Here is an 18,101-nt window from a genome sequence, read left to right as displayed (position 1 = left end):
CAGACTGACGGCAGAAAAGGTCGATATTGCTGCAAGTCTAAAGGAATTCTTAAACACAACAAGCCAGTTTAACAGTGGGGAACGAGAGCTCAGTTACAATAGGGACGCTGACATTTCTGCTGTTCTGAAACAAATATCTTATAATGAAAGGGTCAGTGAGCTATAAGCAATGGGGAAAAGGCAAGATAATTTTCAAAATTTGGTTCTGTTGTACGAGTTATCTAATATTTAGTTTCGGTCATTAAGCAGAAGCGAACATTCTCTCCCACTGTTTCCGCGTATGTTTTGGCCGTGGGTTCGTTCGAGGGAGAGTTGGAAGGAAATTCCCTCCTCGTGAGCTGTGTCCCAGGCAGGAAATTCACAGGCGGAAGCTGACGTTTGTCGATTCCCTCCTACGCCTATACCTGCTGCAAATGAGCGCTGAGTACTGACAGTACAACTGGAGACAGTGTGGAGTTAACTGCTCACTGTGAACAGCAATGGGAATGGGTGCTACACATTTCTTGTTGGTAATGCTCAACCTGTACGGTAGGTCCGGACAACAGATCCTTATTTACTGCACGGTCTGTGAACAAAACACAGTTAATCTCTTCATTTTCTGTTTATAGTTACAGCCGTGTAGTCTTGGCGATCAGTGTTTGTTTAGCATGTTGAGATAGAACGTGTCCGGTAGACAGAAACTCGGTTTCTTTGGGTACATTGGTTTTAGAGTTTCGGCCTGTTATGGAAAGAGTTGCGTTTGTATAGCACCTTTCGTGGCTACAGGCTGTCCCAAGCATCTTTACACAATGGGACTTTTCAAGTGTAGTCACTATTGTAGTACAGAAAGAATAGCAGATAGTCTGCACACATTAAGATTCTACAAACTGTAATGTGGCAATGGTCACTGATTTAGTATTTTTTTCAGTTACTTTAGTCGAGATATTTTTATTTCGTCAACTTTTGAGACGTGTTTGTCTGGCTTCCAGGAAAGATGGGACTTGAACAGTACCACCACAAGATCCCCCTCCCCACCAAGGCTGATGGTCTGGTGTTTTTGGCCCACCACCTCCCCAAAAAAAAGGAATAATTGACTATAAGGTCCACCATTAACGAGTCCAAACAAAATTGTGCAACAACTTTCCTGTTTATATAACTGCGGTGAATTCAATTCAAACCTGCTCCAATTAACGGGTGGGAGAGGATTTGAGGTGAAGGCATTCTGAATGTAATTCTAACTGTTTCTTCTCATGGCACCTTGCATTGTTAGAAGCAAATGGATAAAAGACAATGCATTGAGTTATCTACTGTTGTCGGCTATTTAGAAACTCAGATTATTGATTCTATGTTCCTGATTCCCCAGGTGTTCAGAGCTGAAAATGTGTTGCTGCAAAAGCGCAGCAGGTCAGGCAGCATCCAAGGAGCAGGAGAATCGATGTTTCAGGCATGAGCCCTTCTTCAGGGTTCATTCTCCTGCTCCTTGGATGCTGCCTGGCCTGCTGCACTTTTCCAGCAACACATTTTCAGCTCTGATCTCCAGCATCTGCAGTCCTCACTTTCCCCGGTGTTCAGTGTGCTAAAGAGTCTTGCAGATTTCAACCATTCTATGAAATGTTATTTGATTTCAACTGGGATCACAGTTGACTCTTGGGGTTAAAGAAGGAATAATTTTCAAGATGTTTTGATTGCTATTGTTTTGGTTGCACTCTGGTGTTGAGTTGAACTTTCCTGTGATGGCTTGAATCTGGTTATGATAGTTAAATTTGGTTTTGTTGCATTAGACTTGGTTACTTCGGATTGGATTTCATTGTTACCAACTTGATCCGTTTATAATGAAACAAACTAAAACTGTGGATGCTGAAGATCTGAAACAAAAGCAGAAAACACTGGAGAAACTCAGCAGGTCTGGCAACATCTGTGGAGAGAAAGCAGAATTAATGTTTTGAGTTCAGTGACCTCTACAGTTATGCTGGGTTCATCCTAGTAGCTGATGGCATCCCATGAACCGAGCAATTTCTCAGCCACTTAGAGTCATAGAGATGTACAGCATGGAAACAGACCCTTCAGTCCAACTCGTTCATGCTGACCAGATATCCCAACCCAATGTAGTCCCATCTGCCAGCACCCGGCCCATATCCCTCCAAACCCTTCTATTCATATACCCATCCAAATGCCTTTTAAATGTTGCCATTGAACTAACCACGTCCTCTGGCAGCTCATTGCATACACATACCACCCTCTTTGTGAAAACGTTGCCCCTTGGGAATCTTTTATATCTTTCCCCCTCACCCTGAAACTATGCCTTCTAATTCTGGACTCCCCCACGCCAAGGAAGAGATTTTGTCTGTTTACCCTATCCACGCTCCTCATGATTTTATAGACCTCTATTAGGTCACCCCTCAGCCTCTGATGCTCCAGGGAAAACAGCTTTAGCATATTCAAACTTCCCCTATAGTTCAAATCATCCAACCCTGGCAACATCTTTGTAAATCTTTTCTGAACGCTTTCAAGTTTCACAACATCTTTCCGATAGGAAGGAGACCAGTATTGAACGTAGTATTCCAACAGTGGCCTAACCAATGTCCTGTACAGCCGCAACATGACCTCCCAACTCCTGTACTTGATACTCTGACCAATTAAGGAAAGCATACCAGAAGCCTTCTTCACTATCCTATCTACCTGTGATTCCACTTCTAAGGAGCTATGAACCTGCACTCCAAGGTCTCTTTGTTCAGCAACACTCTCTATGACCTTACCATTAAGTGTATATGTCCTGCTAAGATTTGCTTTCCCAAAATGCAGCTTATCTGAATTAAACTCCATCTGCTACTCCTCAGCTGGATTCAAGTGGGTTAGATATGAAACTGGTAAACACTTGACCAGTAAAAGCTCACGTCCTGTTCTGAAGAAGGGTCGTTGGATTTGAAACATTCCCTCTCAACAGATGCTGCCAGACCTGCTGTGCTTTGCCAGCAATTCTGGTTTTTGTTTGTTTTAAAGCCCATGACTGAAATATTTAATAGTTTATCTGGGTACTCAGCTGAAGTTGCCAATGAGATGATGTATATCCCCTAGCTTTGTCAATTTTCAATTCCCAATATAAAAACAGAAAGTGCTGGTGAAGCTCAGCAGATCAATATTACTTGTAGAAAGAGGAACAAAGTTGATGGTTTAAGTCTGATATGACTCTTCACAACTGAGTTCAGAAGAAGCATCACATCGGACTCACACTTAACCTTTTTCTCTCACAGAAGCTGCCAGACCTGTGGAATTTCTCCAGCACTTTGTTTCATTTCAAGATCTCCAGCATCCAGAGTATTTTGCTTTTAATTCAATTCTTTGTAACTCACATGGTTCATATCATTATTATTCATTTTCTTGTTTGTTCTGACTCATAATTTGATGTGGCCTCCATCCAGCACCTAATGCTAGTGGTCATTATGTGACTCTTATAAATGAGGTGAGCAACTTATGAGACTGTGGAAATGTCATGAGCAAATGTAATCCTCATCAGGTAACCATGTACATCTCTAACACATGTTACCGAATAGCAATGAGGAGGAGGAACACTCTCCAACTCTGACTCCCCAGTCACTCCCTTCGCCCCAAATTTCACCTCAAAAGGATTCACGTTCCCCAGTTGCTCTTTGGACAGAGGTCAGCTAAAGTAAACCTCATTAACTCTCAAATCTTTTGGGACTCTCTACCCATGATCCTGGGACTTTTGATGACCATACAATTCATAGCCAGTGAGAGGACAGTAGTCACTTAACTAAACATTTGCAGTAGGGGATGGATTTTTTTTCTTAATTGTTCCTGGGATGAGGGTGATATCACCCACCCTTAGTTGCCACTTTTAATGCAAACATAGTCAGTCAGGCCCAAAAAAGATGGCAGGATATTAGTGAACAAGTTGAACTTGGTTATTACAACTAGTTTGTCACTAATTTGCAAATTTATTAAATTCAGATTTATTTACGCCCGCAGTGGGTTTTGAACTCTCAAAGACATAAAGCTAAGAGGTTACTTGGTTGAAATCTATAACATTCTGAACAGATTTTATAGGATAGATACAGAGAGGATGTTTCCACTTGAGGCAGACCAAACCTAGGGGCCGTTAACAAATGATAGTTACTGATAAATCCAGTAAGAATTCAGGAGGACATGTCTACTGGGAGTTTGGTGAGAATATGAAACTTATTTAGTGGAAATCACATGAATAGTTGAAGCGAACAGATTTACTTGATGGGAAACAGGATTAGTATGTGAAGGAGAAAGGAATAGAAGGATATTGTGATGGAGTCCGATGAAGTAAGGTGGGAGGAGACTTGAGAAGAGGATTCACACAGGCAGAGATGTTTTGGCAGAATAATCAGTTTCTGGGCTGTAAGTTCTGAATTATTCAATTTCAAATCTGACACATTAAGCAGTAGGCTCTCATGTTCTACTTTACCACAGAAGGGCCACCCTTCATCCTGCAACTCCCATCAGTTTCAGTGGTACAAACTGGAATAGAGAGAATCAATCCCCTTTGCATCCAATGCCAAACAAACCATCCTGTCTTGAAGTCAGGCCACCTTTAACCAGGGATCGTTGCAAGGATTTTAAATGTTGAGCTCGCTAGTTAAGCCATAATAGAATTAACTTTCATTTGTGTATAGCAATTCTCTTACTAAGCGCAACTCCTACTTGCTGCAAATGTGTTACTAGTCAAAGCACAGCAGGCCAGGCAGCATCTCAGGAATAGAGAATTCGACGTTTCGAGCATAAGCTCGAAACGTTGAATTCTCTATTCCTGAGATGCTGTCTGGCCTGCTGTGCTTTGACCAGCAACACATTTGCAGCTGTGATCTCCAGCATCTGCAGACCTCTTTTTTTCAACTCCTACTTGATCAGGAAAGAGGGGTCAAACCTTTTGTTTTCTGGTCAGTGGAGCCATGTAGTGTATAAACCTCCTCTGTGCGAGTTGGGGTCAAATTGTTTTAAATTTAATCCTGGTTTGAATTTTGGCATGGTTCTTACACAGAATGGTTTTGTCATACACGTAAGAACATCTTTGTCTGAGAGCTGACGTGAGTCAGTCGATCAGAATCTGATACCTGGAACCTAGTTCATTTGTCTTAGATGCAATTGATGTTGCGCTCTCCTTCCAGTCTTCAATAGAAAATAACTCTAAGCGATATGTAGATATCTGAGATACCCTGATTAAACTGTGTTTTATTTTCAGAATGAGCAGATGTTGTTAGAAACTTGTGTGATCCAACTTTTTAAAATATTCTTTACAGGAACTGATGCTGTCTTACATCCTCCTAGAAAACTTCGTTTCACATCTGTGAATACTGAAAACATTTTGCATTGGGATCCAGCAGTGAATTATTCACGAGCTGTTCGCTATGATGTGCAGTACCGTAGGTAAGGAAGCTTCCGTTTACCTTGTCACAATTTAGGAGTAAATCGGAAGATTTAAGGTAGACATTGTCAGAGGAGGATGGGGGTGGTGTTGTTGGGGTGGTGGAGGGGAGTGTTGTGCGTTTATTGGAGGTGGGGGGGGTGAATTGTTTGAAATTAGCTGAAGATTTTCCTCTTGGTCCATATTCAGTGAATCCTCCTGACCCCCACTAGATTGTGGCTGCGTGGGTCAAAGCACATCTGATTCAACTTGGAGGTGAGCTTTGAAAGCAAGTGGGCTCACACCCGAACTGAAGGTCCTGAGTTCATACACAGCTCAGGGAAATTGGGTCCAAACAGCATTTATTGGGCTGTTGTGGCACAGTGGTAGTGTCCCTACCTCTAAACCAGGGTGGGACGGGAGTGCTTGGGTTCAAGTCGTACCTGCTCCAGACATGTGTAATAACATTGCTGTATGGGTTGATTAGAAAAACATCTCCAAGCAACATTATCCTCACTCTTCAACTCAGTGCAGAAGGGATGCTGCACAGTGGGAGCTGCTGTTTTTCAGATAACTGGGAGCACAGAACATTCCACATGAATATTTGGAGCAAAGTCCGTCTCAATATCCTGAGTAATGTTTACCTACAACTAATGTCACTGGAAAATCAATGATCCTTATGCCCCTTCTGTTTGTGGGAGGTATGGTGTTTCCTGCACTACAATGACAATCAGGCTTCAAAGTTTTTAATGTCCGTGATGAATTTCTCAACTTTATTCTGCAACCATTTACTTCATTGATTAATTGATGGAGAATAATTCATTGTGGCCATGTATTGGAGGTCATCTGCGTCCATGGAACCTGTTCATCCAGTGAGAATTCAGTGTCTCTTTTACATAAGACAATACTTCACCAGTAAAGGAAACATAGTGAACAAAAGGTTTTATTGGAGATTTTGCCTAAAAGTATCTGTTTCTCTCTCCTGTAACAATTTCCTAGTCTGTACTTGATGTGGCCTTCTTAGTTTAAGAACTAGAAAGTAAGCAGATATTTTTTAGGAAGAAACCGAAACTGAGAGAATTCTGGTCATGTGCTTTGCATGTTCTGTAATTTGAAAACAAAAACCACTGTAACCAGATCCTGAATTTGAATTTGAATTCAAAAGCAGTTGTCTTGTTTTGAGATGGGTGCCAATTAAAAATAGAAAATAACTTGAATTTATATAGCACCTGTCACACTCAGAATTCCTAAAATTGCTCTCTAAATGATGTTTTTGAAAGGTAGTCCCTGTTGTAAAGTAGGAATCACAGCAGCTAATTTATGTGCAGCAAACTGTTACAAACTGCACTGATGTGATTTACAACACCCTTCCTTCTAGATGATTGAAGTTTCAAAGTACTTCATAATTTTCAACATTTCCTATCAAATCTTCCCTGCTCCAAGAATAACTCTGGCTTTTCTCCATATAATTGAAGTCAGTCATCCCTGGCACCATTCTGGTGAATTTCCTTTGCATTCCCTCTAAGGTCCTGACATCTGTCCGAAGGAACGGTGCAAAACCTGATCATGATATTCCAACTAGAGCCTAACCAAAGTTGTAAGAAGATCTAGCAGAACTTCAAAAGACATAAACAGTGAATGCTGTAAATCCAAAAGATAAACAGAAGCTATTGGAAATATGTAGGAGACATTATCTGATAAGCTTTTCCAGTGTTTTTCTGTTTATATTTTAGCATTACATTCTTGGATTATATATTACTTCTTGGATATATAAAGCCAAGGACTTCATCTGCTCTGCTGTCAACCTCCTCAACTGAATGTTTCCTCATCACCACCTCAATCATTTCACTGGGAACTTATGGCACTGAATTAGAATGCTTGCCTACTGTTATATTAGGTCCCCCAAGTAGAACTGGTAACCACGTTTGAGTGCCATCACCATTTATACCTATCTCCACACTGTAATCTCACTCTATTTCACCCCCCTCAGCTCCTCTGCTGCTGAAGGCCTCACCCATACTTTAGTTACCTTTTGACTACGTCAGCACACTCCTGAGTGGCCTCAAATGTTGAACAACCTCTAACCTCGAATTCATCCAAAACTCTGCTTCCTGTTGCCTTACACAAATAGCATCCTGTTTACCCAACCCCTGTACTTACTTGAAGCAACACCTTGATTATATTATTCTGATCTTTGTCTCTATGGCCTTATCACTCACTGTCTCTGATCTTCTCCACTCTACACTATCTGTGCTTTTCCACTATTGGCCTCTTGAATGACCTTCCAATTCAAATAATTCATCTTTATGCCTGTACCATCAGCTTCCTAGATCATAAGCTCAGGAATTCCAAACTTCATCACCTATTCACACTTGTCTCCTCTGTTGTAGATGGTTCTGAAAGGGTTAATGTTGGAAACTGCATTTTGGTCTAACTAATCAGAAGATGTCACACGGTCTGGGTTGGGAAAGAATGGTATCAGGAGCTGAGGTACCAATGGAGCCAGATGGACCACCATTGTTTCCTGATGGCCTTAGGTGTTACGCCTCATGAGGCAATGCAACCTGTAACTATTGCAATAAACTATATCTAGTTAGGACAATTGAGATTCATGGCTCTCATCCTCTACCACTATTAGCCTAACAAGCCCTTAGATCCAGTAAGGGAAAGAGGATTGGTGGGAGCTCTTCACCTTAGCTATGAACTGCAATGGTTGGTATAGCACAGACAACCTGCTCAGTTAAAGCACAGTTTGAAATTGGCCTCATTGACCAACCTTTTGCTCAGCTGTCCTCGCACTTCCTTATGTGATTCAGTGTCAAATGTTGTGTTCGAACACTTTGGAATGTTTTCCTACATTGAAGACAAGCAAGCTGTTACTCTTGCCCTGACAGATTCAACATTTATATTTGTCCATCCCCAAATTTCTCTGCTTTTGTACTCCCTTGTGAATTTGGTTTATTTTGCCTCTCATCCTTTCTAGCAAAATATATCATTTCACAGCATTAAATTTCATTGCCACACAGTTTTCCATTTTCCAGCACGTTAATGACCACCTGAAGTTTGTTCTTGTCATCTTCACTGTTTACTGCATTCTAGTAGAGCCACAATGGGATGGATGGCCTTCTGTTCTGCATTATTCTAGGATTTCCATGTTTTGTGTCATCTGTAAAAATTGGAACTATACCCTGTATAAATTAATACATCAAACAGAATGCTGGGGATTGTGGCAGCTATAGATGATACATAGATAATCTACAAGCTCCCTATTAGATTGATGTGTAACTTTGTTGAACTGAGAGAAACATCAATTTCTTTATCTCAGGACTAATAATATAGATCACAAAATGATCAGTCCCAAGTGAGATCAGGGAAGTGATAGTTTTAATATCACTCTCCCATATCAGTATGTTAGATATCACTTCCTGAATGACACTTTTCTGTTTATATCAGCTTTCAATGGTACTGTGTTACAAATTAGAGGTGTTGCAATTTTGGACTGTTACGTGAACCCAAACTGTAGAAACATTTAAGGCCTGCCCATAGTGATGACCAGCTCCTGTGTCAAGTGTCCAACAATTGACTTAGCAAAGCTAAAAGGAGGCAGCTAGTAGAAAACGATTTCAACAGGGCACCTAAACCTACACAGCACCAAAAACCCCATCAGGAAAGTTCAAATTGTCTGTTGGCATTCCTGAATCAGAAGAGCAAACCTGTTAACCCACTGGAAATATTAGTGAAATATTATGTCTATGTGAAGTATTAGTTAAGCTATCTCATTTTTTTCTGTAAACTCATAGCTTCATTCATTGATTGTTCATATCACGAAATAGTTTAGATTAGATTCCCTACAGTGTGGAAACAGGCCCTTCGGCCCAGCAAGTCCACACCGACCCTCCGAAGGGTAACCCACTCCCCTCTGACTAATGCACCAAACACTATGGACAATTTAGCATGGCCAATTCACCTGACCTGCACATCTTTGGAATGTTGGAGGAAACCAGAGCACCCAGAGGAAACTCACACAGACACGGGGAGAAAGTGCAAACTCCAAACAGACAGTTGCCCGAGGGTGGAATCAAACCTGGGACCCTGACGCTGTGAGGCAGCAGTGCTAACCACTGAGCCACCATGCCACCCAGTCTATGACCACCTGTTCATTTGCAACATACTGGGCTGTGCCTGTGCTATGTTGGGGAAGAAAGTTCTTACGTAGACTATCCATCAGGAGAACACACTGTTTAATTTACTACTGTTGGTTTGACTGGGAGTTATTGGTTAGTCCCTATTTAAAGCAACTCATGTTCACCCAAATGTTCACATGCTCACTGAGCCTGTCTTTGAATTTAACATACACATTATGGATTGTATACCTAACTATCAAAGCACTGTATGTGCATCCACATCACAATAATTTTAAGACGGTGCCCCAAAATCACCTTCCCCAGGACAGTTAGGGATGGGCAATAAATAGCCAGTGATACCCAACACCCATGGAATGTCGTGTTGACTGTATACAGGATGTTGGCGAGGCAACCTTTGGGAGTACTTTGTACAGATCTGATTGCCCTGCTATAGGAAGGATGTTATTCAACTGGGCGAAGGTGAGGACTGCAGATCCTGGAGATTGGAGTCGAGGGTGTAGTGCTGGAGAAGCACAGCAGGTCAGGCAGCAGCCATTATTAAACTAAACTGGGTACAGAGAAGATTTACGAGGATATTACCAAGGTTGGAGGGTTTGAGTTATAGAAAGAGGCTAGATAGGCTGGGACCTCTTTACTGGAGAGTAGGAGGTTGAAGGGTAACCATATTGAAATTGATAGAGTCATGAGGGGCATAGATAAGGTGAATAGCAAAGGTCTTTTCCCCAAAGTAGAGGAGTTCAAAAGTAAAGAGCATAGGTTTAAGATGAGAGGAGAAAGATTTAAAAGGGACCTCAGGAGCAACTTTTTCACATAGGGTGGTGTGGGTATGGAATGTGCTACCAGAAGATGCACATACAATTACCATATTTAAAAGATATTTGGATAGGCCCATGAATAGGAAAGGTTTAGAAAGAAATGGGCAAAGTGCAGGCAAATGGGATAGGTCAGAGTGGGATGTCTGGTGGGCATGGATGAGTTGGACTGAAGGATCTGATTCCACACATTTTTGTTATACGTTAGTGACTGGGCCTCTCAATATTGTGGAGACTTTTATATCCACTTGAGAGGGACAATGGGGGCTCAGTTTAAAACCTATTTGAAAAGTGCTCTTGTTCAATACTGACTCCCTCATCCAGGTCAGCAAACCCCCTTCCACAAGCAGCTCCTCTTATGGTCCATGCTGATGATATTGTCTGATCAATGAGGTATTACCAGGAAGACCTGGAGATATGTTCCATCTCAAACTCCTCAGACAGTGAAGCAGTCCCTGCCCACGTGCCATCGGAGCTGGACAATATTCGAGTTTGGCCTGAAAGGTGGCAAGTGCCCTTCATGCCACACAGATGCCAGAGGTTGACCATCTCCAGTAAGAATCCATCGCCCCACTACTATCATCATTATAGGAGTCACCATTGATGAAAACCCCTGGAACATGGTTCAACCAGTGTGACAAAACCGAAATAAGGAATTGGGCATTTCTGAGAATGTTGGCCTCTTGTTAATAACATGCAAAAGCTGAACTGTCTCCTCATTAACTCACAGGTATGGTTGGAATGAGACATATATCCCAGTGAAACACTGCACAGGAATCCCCCACCATCACTGTGATCTCACACAGGAGACCTGGGATTTTAACGTGCAGATTGTCGTCTGGGTTCGGAGCTTCATTGGCAACATAACTTCGGAATGGGAACGGTCAGACAACTTTAAACCCCGGGATTCCAGTAAGTAGTGCTTGCACAAGATACAATATAAAGCCAACTTGTTCCATTGTTCTGGATGGTTAAGGAACAGATTTCTATTCACAATGGCAATGCTTGATCTTTGGGGATGTAAAATAAATGTATGATTTATTTTCTAAACATTGTTTTCAAAAACTGAATGTGTTCACCACTGAGCTGAGCACAGCCCCTGTCAAAACAAAAGCATTTTGGTTTTATTTGACCTTTTTAAGGTGCTTGTGTTGGGCTGATGATGCTGAGGACAAATGTTTTCTCACCTGAAACTCAAGATCAAAGCAAGAACCTTGACTCCCATTTTTTTCTTGTCTGGCACATGAGGTAGTATTAGCCCAAGTTATCAGTGCAGATTATAGGAACAGGAGTAGGCCATTCAGCCCCTCAAGCTTTCCACCTTCAACGAGATCGTGGCTGATCTGTGGTCTAGCTCATGTATCTGCCTCTGGCCCATATTCCTTAATACGTTAGTCTAGCAATGCCTTCCACAAGCAATGTCTTTGTGGAAGAGAATTCTGAACCACGACCATCCTTTGTGTGTAGAAGTGCTTCCTAAAGAGGCCTGAGACCTTGGGAGACCTCCTTGCCTAAGGAAATGTTTACCTACCTGAGAAGCACTGAAGTGTTGGTTCACTAGATTGATTTTGAGAATGAGCGGTTGAGTACAAACCCTTTAGAGATAGTGAGGACTGCAAATGCTGGAGAACAAAGTCGAAAAGTGTGGCGCTGGAAAAGCATAGCCAGTCAGGCAACATCCGAGGAGCAGGAGAGTCGATGTTCTGAGCAGAAACTGATGAAGGGCTTATGCCCAAAACATTGATTCTCTTGCTCCTCGGACGATGCCTGACCGGCTGTGCTTTTCCAGTGCCACACTTTTCAACTACAAAGTCTTTGGAGTTTAGAGAACTGAGAGGTGATCTTATTGAAATATAACATTCTGTGGTGATGTAACAAAATAGACACCCTGTGGCTGTTTTCTCTTGTCTCTACAAGAGTCTAGACCTAGGGGACACCGTCTCAGATTAAGGGGCTGACTGTATAAATTGGAGCTGAGAAATTTCTTCACTCGAGATGAACCTTCAATCATCCAATATATTTAAGACTGAGATGACGGACTTTGGATTAAAGAAAATTGGGAGTTATTGATTTGGCCTGGAAATGATGTTGAAGACTGAAATCAGCTACAGTCTCATTGGCTGGGGGACAAGTTTAAGGGATTAAATAACCCGCTACTTTCTATGTTCTTCTTATGCTAATTTCCACCAAGTCTTTAAACAGTAGACAGGAATTTGGACACTTATCCACATTCACTGCCCACTCACTTTCAGATGGATACACATTCTTTCTCTATCTCTGTCTCTCCCTCTCACATGCACCACCACCTCACTCACTCTTGATGCACTCACATTCACTGATACACCAATGCTGCCAACCACTTTCACAGGATACACACATGTGCACACACAAACTCACACACATTTACAGTCGCAGATGCACGTTTAGTCACAACTGCACTTAACGCCATGTTGTTACTGACACATTCATTAACTGGCAAATGCACACTTATCACAACATTGGCACTGTCATTGATACACGTGTACACTAGTGCTCCCTGACATACTTACTTTCATCCTGGCTGTAGATCTGTATTTAATTTTGAATTTCATTTGCTTTCAGCTTCTTTTGGTTTGCCATCCTTCAATGTTGAAGCCAAACCTGACATGATTCGAGTCAATATCTCCCCGCCCACCTTGCATTGGAAAGGAAGAAATCGGTCGATGGAGGAGGTGTTCACCAACAACACTTTGATGTACATTGTTCATATCCATGTGAACAACACTGACAAGGTAAAACCGAGTTGCAATTCTCTGACCATGCAATCTAATAAAAATGAGATTTTCCAGATGCTAAACTAGACTTTACTATTATTTTCTTCAGTCATAAAGTGTTGTGTTGGAAAAGCATGGCAGGTCAGGCAGCATCTGAGGAGCAGGGGAGTCGACGTTTTGAGCATGAGCCCTTCATCAGGAATTATTTTCCTCATCCTGTTCCAATTTGCAACTCTCCCTCACCACTACTTCCCCATTCCTTCTCCAAAGGGACAGATGGAGAACAAATCCTGCCACCTTATCACAGAGTGTTCAGTTTTCGTGAGCCATGACTCTGGGCGTTGGGCAGTGCAGGGCAGTACTGGATGAGCCTGATACAGGCCTTACTCACACAGGTTCTCAAAGAAGTCACTAGATACTGGTTGGCTTCAGTTGCACGTTGTCATCCCCACACTTTGCAGAAGAGAAGCTAGGTTTGGGCATTCAATGCTAGCCAGCAGTGATGTCCACATCTCTTGAGTGAATAAGAATTTTTAACGAAACAGGACAATAAAGGCTAATGATGCTTCTCCCTGTATGGAGCACAGGTCCTCAGGGCCTGAGTTCAGGCAGCTTACATTTACTTCCAGTAGCTTGGATTCTCTCCAGCTTCCAGAACACAGAGACATGTCCTCAGCTGCTTTCCAAGTACGCAATCTGAGCAGATGTCAGGACAGATGACCAAATGCTTAGTTGAAGAAGCAGTTTTAGCAAATACACCTTAAAGTGGGAGGGTGAAATCAAGAGGTTTAAGGAGGGGACTTGAAATTTTAGGGTTGTACAGGTAAGTGAATAACTGGCAGAGGGATATTGTACAAGGAGCACCTACGAGAAGTCTGATTTGGAGAATATAGAGACTTATAGGGCTTTGATTACTCCTCCATCATGAGCCCTGCTCCTTTCTCCTCATTTGAGAATAGATTGAAATGCGTTGACGTAGCGTACCATCCCTCAGATGGGAAAACCATCTTCCCATTTTCCCAAACTCCATAATTGAGCTGTAACGGTGAGCTGGGGTCTTCATGATGGAGGATATTCTTGGTGGAGTGGCCAACTGAACTATCTCAGATGCATTCCTGGTACCAGATGGTTCTCTCACTGGCAACCTGGCCACTTTTGGGTGTAGGGCCAACTGAAAGAAATTTGGGAATTGTTAGACAAAGACTAAATGTCTAGATGCATGTCAATTATCCTAGCAGCTGCGTGATACAGCAAAAGTGAGTTGTGAGTTAGTCAGTCGCAGATCTGCAGTGAGGAAGAGCCTACATGGGGGGAGAACTTTGAGAACCACAAGCTCAAAGCTGCTTGGTGCTTGGTGCTTCTGCTTCTCTTGTCATTGCAGAGTAACATCCACTTTCTGAATGTGGCCCAATGATTCCAGTAACTGTGTCATGAGTCGGGTGCTAAATTTGATGTGTTTCTTAGACAAAGAAAGAATTCCTACCCAAACTGTTGTCATTATTGGTTTACACACGAGTCTCTGGCACTCTGGACCCTCTAACAGTTCTGTAGAATGTTTGTTTTCAACTTTCGAAACCAAGTGAATCCTATGGGGGAATGGAGGAACACTTGCTCTGCCTTGCCTGATTTCTATGACATGTACCCTCTTTTGTTCCAACAGTCTGAAGAACGTAAAAGCTCAAGAGAATTGAACATAATGGTGCAACCAGGAGAAACCTACTGCATCAGAGTGAAGGCGATACTGATTGCGGATAACAGAGTTGGGAACTTCACAGAGGAGAAATGTGTAACAATCCCAATCCTAGATCCAGGTAACATAGTTCATCAGTGTGCCATCAATTCACAAATGTTATCATTGGCATTATTTGCAGTTTCTCCTATCAGTGCTGGTCAAGAAGACTGTCAAAATGATCAAATCCACATTATTAGGAGCCAGTGAACTGACAAAAGTTTTCACCCCTCTCTCAACTCTTTCTAATTTACTTCATTGACTCTTGACAGTTTCCCTTTTTGGGTGGTATGGTGACTCAGTGATTAGCACTGCTGCCTCACAGCGCCAGAGACCCAGATTTGATTCCAGCCTCGGGTGACTATGTCTGTGTGGAGTTTGCACATTCTCTCTGTGTCTGCATGAGTTCCTCTGGGTGCTCCAGTTTCCTCCCACAATCTAGAGATGTGCAGGTTAGGTGGATTGGTCATGTTAAATTGTCCATTGTGTCTAGGGATGTTCAGGCTAAGAAGATTGGCCATGGGAAAAGCAGGGTTACAGAGATAGGTCAGGTGAGGTTGGGTAGGATTCCTTTTGAAGAATTGGTTCTGACTTAATGGGCCGAATGGCCTCTTTCCGCACTTTAGGGATTCTACGACTTTATCCTTCAGTTAAATTTTTCGAAAATGGATCTCTTTTTGTGTCTGTGGTGTGTGTTTTTGAGTGGCTGTGTATGTGCTGAGTTCCACACGTTAGAATATGAGGAGAAATTAAATTTGGCAAGGCTCTTCCCTGGAACGTAGAATTTTCAGGGGATTATTTTTAATTCACTTTTTTAAGGATGTTGATACAAATTCATTATACAGGCAGAGAGGAACCATCTGTTGATGGACAGGTCACCAAGTTTAAAATTTGGCATATCTAGGAGAGAAGCTGGGAAGCTGCAAAGAATTCTGTCCCACTAAAAACATTAAGGTTTATAGGCTTTTGCTTGCAAAGGATGCAAGGGGATGTGGAGTCAGGTTAGGTCAGTCATGATCTCATTGAACTGAATGACCTTCTCTTGTTCCTTATTCTATGTAATTGAGCTTGTCGTTACTTTTTAATCATTTCTTCTCTTAATGACAGTTTTTTTTTTCTTTGTATAGCATCGAATATGACCAATATCATCTATGGTGTCACCAGCGCTGTCTTCATACTGTTTACACTCTCTTTTTGCCTGGGGATGTTTTGCTGGCATTATTTAAAGAAGGAAACTACAATCCCAACTGTTTTGGTAAGTCCCATTTGTCACTCACTCAAAGTTGAGGAAGCTTTGTCAGCTGATGTAATTCACGTTTACAGAGTGCGATTTCCGTCTGAATTCCTCCTCCCCACATCTCACCCTTACTGTCTGCTCAAAGCCACATCGAACGGGACTTTCAATGAGTCCAGTGGAACAACTTGGCATCAACCCTCCCTGCCCCTATTCCATACTAGCCCGGTCTGTTGTTAACCACTCCCTGTGTGCAGATATTGGTCCTGAAACAGCCCTGACCAGAAGCCCTGCCCTCTCTGGACGTGTTCAGGCTTTCCCAGTCCTGTTTCAGATCCCTCCTATCCCTATGCTGTTCGAAGTGGATCAGGTCTCTATGTGACTCCAAGCACACATGAAAGTGGGTGATTCCTACCTTTTCTGTGCAATGACCTGGAAGGATACTCAGTTGAACAAATCTGCTACTTGACAAAAAAAAACATGTTGGCAGCTGGGCCTGTTGTGCTTAAGCTGCCAACAAAAGATTAAATTTCTTTGGGAAAAGAAATGACGGCTCCATTGCATTCTGGTTACAGTGCCCCCACAGGCTGTTGCTGACAATATTACAGCCCAGTAATTTCTTCATGGAGCCCTCATGCTGTCTGTGGAGGCACTTTGAGTGAGGCCCAATGTTCAATTTCAGGCCTTCAGAGAGGGGCGCACAGGTCACGTTACGTTACAGGCCCGAAAACAATTTCTATCACCCCTTCCCACAGTCCTCCCTTGGCACTCTGTACTGATTATGAACTGCCCCTCTTCTCCCTCTTGTCGGTGATGTGGAAAGCAAATTGTTTCATTTGTTCCCCGTAAATGTCTCCTGATATGTGACTTTATTTCCCCTCTCAGAAATCTCTCGACAAGAACAAGAAGTCTTTGAGCATTATGGACTACCTGAGTCTGATAGACGATGTGGTCGTGCAGCAGGTGCTAGCTGACAGCAATCTCCTCAGCTCCTGTAAGATGCAGGAACAGGATGATCTATGGCCAGTGCTGAAAATCAAGGAGGCGTCTTCTGTTGACAGTGGGATTGATATTGGTGGTAACTCATCAGATCAGGTGACTGTATTCTGCGAGCCATTGAATCCCTATATGCAGCAGACCCCCGAGACAAGTAGCCAGCGGAGTGTCAGTCCAAAGGACAGTCAGGATGACTCTCAGCCCAAGGAATCGTGTTTAATAAATGTCCCTGAGGTATTGAACATACCTATTGCTGGGATGGGAAGCATCAATCCATCAGGTTATCAAAAGCAAACAGCTCAGACTGACGCAGTCTCCATGCAGCCTGAAAGCAGTGTTGAAGGTCCGACTGTCCAGGACATCTGTCCCTCCTTCATTTCTATACCTGACATTGACATGTCCAAAGACTTTTCAAAAGGCTTTCTCAGCTTAGATGATGTATTGTTAATGGACAATGGTTTATAAGAAAAAGCTTTTCATTTCAAAACTTCTTAACAACTATATTTTGTAAATTATTTATTTATTAAAACATTTTCAGTTTGAACTTTTTGTTTATTTTTCACTGTGGTGGGACATGCTGTGCAAGTAATTACCAAAGCATATGGATGCCTGAACTTTATAAATAGTTGTGAATGAAAAGTGATGCTGTAATTTTATAAAGCTGTAATTAACATACTATGTCCAGTTATAGAAACGTACAGCACGGAAGCTGACTCTCCAGTTCAACTCGTTCGTACCGACCAGATATCCTAACCTAATCTAGTCCTGATTTTCCAGCACTTGGTCTATATTCCTCCAAACCTTTCCTATGCATATGCCCATCCAGATGCTTTTTAAATGTTGCAATTGTATCAACCTCCACCACTTCCTCTGGCAGCTCATTCCATGCACACAGCACCCTCTGCGTGAAAATGTTGCCCCTTTGGTCCTTTTTTAAATTTTTCCCCTCTCACCCTAAACCTATGCCCTTTAGTTCTGGACTCCCCCCATCCCAGGGAAAATACCTTGTCTATTTACCCTATCCTTCCCCTCATGATTTTATAAACCTCTATAAGGTCACTCCT

At 42.3% G+C, this 18,101-nt stretch overlaps 1 protein-coding gene across 1 annotated transcript; it reads left to right on the top strand.

Moving 5' to 3' along the window:
• The first annotated feature begins 257 nt into the window (after positions 1–257).
• Positions 258–17,528, top strand: LOC132829637 (interleukin-20 receptor subunit alpha-like). Its single transcript, XM_060846956.1, has 7 exons — positions 258–528; positions 5,265–5,391; positions 11,056–11,237; positions 12,927–13,096; positions 14,739–14,889; positions 15,935–16,062; positions 16,927–17,528. Exons 1-7 carry the CDS (start codon positions 480–482, stop codon positions 17,500–17,502), a joined length of 1,383 nt encoding a protein of 460 aa, XP_060702939.1. The 5' UTR covers positions 258–479; the 3' UTR covers positions 17,503–17,528.
• The last annotated feature ends 573 nt before the right edge of the window (positions 17,529–18,101 follow it).

The sequence above is a fragment of the Hemiscyllium ocellatum genome, chromosome 29 (genome assembly GCF_020745735.1).
Source record: "Hemiscyllium ocellatum isolate sHemOce1 chromosome 29, sHemOce1.pat.X.cur, whole genome shotgun sequence".
Classification (NCBI taxonomy): domain Eukaryota; kingdom Metazoa; phylum Chordata; class Chondrichthyes; order Orectolobiformes; family Hemiscylliidae; genus Hemiscyllium; species Hemiscyllium ocellatum.
Note: the sequence above shows the minus strand (reverse complement) of the source record. Positions and strands in the feature narration are given on the sequence as shown.